Genomic DNA, 4,398 nt, shown 5'->3' with positions numbered 1-4,398 from the left:
CCAACTCTCGCATTGGAGGATGACTGCTCTAACCACTCAGCCACAACCGCCCCAATGGAGCCACTGTAATTTCCTGAAAGGTGTGCAAATGATGGCAGCTGCTAAAAAGGAAAGGTTTTGTGTTCTCCATTACATTAACTGCTTTTGTCGGGCCACTAGTCTTCCCATTAAAGAACAGGGAGACAGATATCCAGACAAAAACACATTTGTTCACTTTTGCCCTTCAGCAGTGGATAATGACAACACAAACTACACATGCAAATGATTTCCTGATACGTTTATTGGTATGATAATAAAACATTTATGAGACTTTTGATTTAATGGTGAATTATTAGTGGTGGCACAGAGGTTGGAAAAGGTGGGCATATGATTGGAAGGTCGCAGGTTCAACTCCCCAGACAGACAACATTTAAAAAAAAGTGGATTGGATAGTTGATGCACCCACACCTGCCTCCACCTTCATTTGCCCCACCCTGGGCTCTTGAGCAAGGCCCTCAACCCCCACCATCTGCTCCCCCGGGCGCCCTAGATGGCAGCTTTCTGCTCCACACAGAGGGCTGTGGTAGCTCGGTGGTTGCGTCAAGAAGGGCATCCAGCATAAAACAAAAAATAAAAAAAATCAATCACCAAGTCTTCATGTGAGTTAGTTCACTGTGACAACCCCTGAAGAAGGGTGCAGTTGAAAGAAGAACAATAATTCAAATAAACTCATTTTATTAGAAGTTAGTGAGGTATTTTCAAAGTTTCAAATTTAAAGAAGAGAGTTAATGTCTAGTTTAAAAAGTTGCTGAAATAAGGAAAAACAACAAAGATCAAAAGTGTTGCTATAAATTACTCTGGTACAGTTTACAGTGCACCTTCTTTCCTACAAGTAGTCACGGCTGTGCTGAAATGATCACAGGTAAATAATTCTCGCATATGAAAAGAAAACAAAACTGAAAGTGAAGAAAGAGCCGATACTCATAATATCAGACACACTTTAAAACTTAAAACAAATAAACTACATAATTTTAAAGTTTGTATGGTGTCAGTGCTGCTGCTGCCCACAACTACAGCATAACTGTACTGATAAGCCTACATTTTAATGTATGAACTGTTTAAGGCAAGAGAATAAAAGAAAAGTTAAAGCTGCTGTTAGTAGGTCATAATGATCACCATGGTAACCACAAAAATATGTGTCTGTCACTCCCTGACTGCCATTAACAAAACTTACATGATGGTCGTACGGAAGAAATTTAGTTTCTACAGTGCTTTTCGAAGGAGATATGACGGGTTCCAAAAATTGTGCACGTCCAGTTTTAAAGAAAAACTGTTAGGCTAAAATATAATCGACGTGCGTGGAAGTGTCAGGGTGCATCTTCTGTATTCTGGGAGGAGCTGTGAGAAACTCCAAGTCCTACAGCTGAGACACTGTATTAAAGAAGAAAACCATGTCTGTTATGATGTAGAATTTGTACCCATGATATCTGTATGAGTAACAAAAGTTTGTTTGCTAAAAAATGATTTTTTTTAGACAAACATAAAAGGAAATAGAGTGTATGACACCAAGTGCTATTTGAACATTCTGTCAAAATAAATCAATTAAAAATATGAAACATATACTGTGATTGTGCAAAAACTGTAAAATATACCGACATGTAAAATCCAACGTTTTATGACCCGTTTATACTTTGACTGATGTTTTTACTGTGACGTCTGTTTGAGATACGCACTTCCAAAGAAGGCTGGGCTTTCTCCAACATCCACTGGGTCTTTCATCAGGATTTTGCAGATTTTGTCTATGATGTGTGATATGCCACTAACAAAAGCCAAAGCACACAATATCAGATCAAGCTGCACATTTCGGTGTACAATTTCAACGTTTTAGTGCGACGAGGTACAGGACAGCAACATTGGCCAAATGATTTGGCACTTTGACGAAAAAGGAAACAGAATAAACTAAAGAGTGAACCTGTTGATGTTTCTGGCTGCCCTGAGAGCAGACTTCATCGCAGTTTCAATCCACCCATGTGGGGTTGCTGTGTGCTCTCCCGCAAAATGAACCCTCCCCTGGCTCTGGAACAGTTCTTTGGCGTACTGACCCTGCTGGAAGGGAGTGAACAAGGCAAAGGCTCCAAGACTGTAAGGGTCCAAGCCCCACTTCTTCACCAGCCCCCCTGTGCACAAAGGCCTAATGTGCTCCCCGTGGATTTTCACTAAGTCCTTCAGAACCACAGCCATCAGGTCCTCCTTACTCATCCCCTGGAAAAGTGTGGCGTCATCAGAGCAGGTGTAGGATGCCAGGAGGGCACCTGCCGCTGTGTCTGGGAAACTGTGGCTGGGATAGAAGATGAAGCGAGAGGGTCTATCAGTGACACTCTTCCCACCTCTGATACCTTCTTGCTCCCAGAAACGCTCCTTGAAGCTGAGCACCACCTTTGTGGAGCTGGCATAATGAACAGAGCGCAGCGCCTCCATCTTGTCCTCAAACAGAGGAGGCTGAAAGTCAATAAACAGGGTGGCCTTGGCTGTGGCAGTAACGAGGACGTAGTCCACAGTTAGGTTCATCAGGGAGCCCAAGTTATGCCAGTCCTCATAGGTAAGCGTCACATTATCACCCCCTGTTTGGTTTATTAGCTTGACCTTGGAGTTGAGTAGAATGGTGGCATTCAACGCTTGATAGAAAGCCCTGGGAAGGTGGTCAAAGCCATCTGTCACTTCAAAGTACCTGCAAGAAACACAACAGCTAAAACATTTCAATTACCACAGAAGACCAAACTGTAAATTACATTTTCACAAATAGGTTTGGATCAAATAAATGTACTTAACTGTCAGAAAACCCTGACATCTCCTCATTAACTCTGTATTTTTTTATTGCTTGGGTTCAGTAAAATCTAAAATTGATATCCTAACAGATAAGAAGCACCTTTTATGCTGCATCATTGCACCACTATCCACCAGTGCATTATTATACTTATTCACAGTTGAATACACACTAAAATGTTTTTTCTACAATTATCAAAACTTTACACTCAAGTAAACCTGTCCAGATTTGCACAACTGCAAACACGTCAGCCTCACAGTTTATTAAAACACCACACACACTTGTCTACTCTTCACCTAAAACACATAATGATGACACTTCCTGTTAATTCTAAGCCATGACTTTTCAAAGGAACCAAGTGGTTAAATACATCCTGTGCATGTGCAAACATATGTATGTGTTTGATTGAAAACAAACATCAGGTCTGTAGCTTGTAGCTGGAGAAGTGGATTCAGCATGGTGTATCTTCCCACCGTGCTTTTCAAACGAGACAACATCCTGTGAGCTCAATGGAAAATTACACCCAGGTCTAGGTAAGTGCAATGCAGGGCAAATGTTCCCCATAGAAGCATATAAAAATCTTTTAAACTCCTGTATTTTTTTTTAAATGTAACCTAGCATACTCACTCTAATTTTGTCTTCTTAGGCTAAGTTTAGCTTTCAGCTACTGTTTTGATATTTTATGCTTTTGGGCAGTTTTAATTTTAGATTTTTACTTGTATTTTTTTTATTTTTTTTTATTTTAGTGTTATCTACTGTTTTACATTTTTTTTATTTTTCCACTATGGTTTTGCTAAGATTAGCTTTCATCTATAGTTTTCCAAATTTTGGTTTTATCTACTCTTCTGCTAATTTGAGCTATTATTAAGCTAATTATAACTTTGTTATATATTTTTACTTTAACTTTGCTAAACCTTTTAGCTCCTATTTAGCTCATTTTAGTTTCTAGCTGCCATTTAATAGTGTAAATGCTTCTGAAGCATTCACACTGAAGCATTCACACTATTGGGATACATTTTGTACGTTTTTAGGTGCAATTCTCGTCCTGCAGTTTTTAAGCTCAACAAATCATATCAAAATGTTCAGTTTTTTCAGGACAATCCCCCCTCCCCCAAGGGAGAATTCACCTGCATGTGCCGAGCATGTGAGTCTCGCATGCTTACAGAGCAAGTTTTGCTCCATGGAGCAGGAGGACAAATTGAAGATAGAGAACTTTACTAATTGGCTTTTATGTATGTGAATGTTCCTGTAAAGTGCCCTGAGACAACTTTGTTGTGATTTGGCGCTATATAAATAAACTGAATTGAACTGAATTGAAGCTATTGATCAAGGACTTCCTGTTAGGCTAATGTATTTTTTATTTTTTTTAACCAGCCGTGTTACTGTGACACTATGAAAGAAAACAAGGCATGAAAATAGTAGCCCCCCATTTTATTTGTTTGCTATAGATTACTTACAGCCAGAAACTAGCGTTAGAATCTATTGTACCTTGTAATGTATGGGTTTCCCCTTCAGAAGTCGCTCAGTGCTGTGTGTATATAGGTTGACGCTCTGGCAGGCTGAAGAAGTCCGCCGTTGCTGAGAAAACAGCCTGC

The 4,398-nt window shown here is 39.8% G+C and overlaps 1 protein-coding gene across 1 annotated transcript in view; it reads right to left on the bottom strand.

The window, feature by feature from the left end:
• Nucleotides 1-1,938: 1,938 nt before the first annotated feature.
• il4i1 (interleukin 4 induced 1) overlaps nucleotides 1,939-4,398 on the bottom strand; it is a 33,399-nt gene continuing 30,939 nt past the window's right edge. Inside the window, exon 6 of the mRNA XM_037696892.1 lies at nucleotides 1,939-2,707. Coding sequence (XP_037552820.1) covers nucleotides 1,939-2,707 — 769 coding nt within the window. The remainder of the gene's footprint in view (nucleotides 2,708-4,398) is intronic.

This window comes from Nematolebias whitei, unplaced genomic scaffold, assembly GCF_014905685.2.
Source record: "Nematolebias whitei isolate Nwh7 unplaced genomic scaffold, NemWhi1 Nwh_scaf_123, whole genome shotgun sequence".
In the NCBI taxonomy this organism is placed as follows: Eukaryota; Metazoa; Chordata; class Actinopteri; order Cyprinodontiformes; family Rivulidae; genus Nematolebias; species Nematolebias whitei.
Note: the sequence above shows the minus strand (reverse complement) of the source record. Positions and strands in the feature narration are given on the sequence as shown.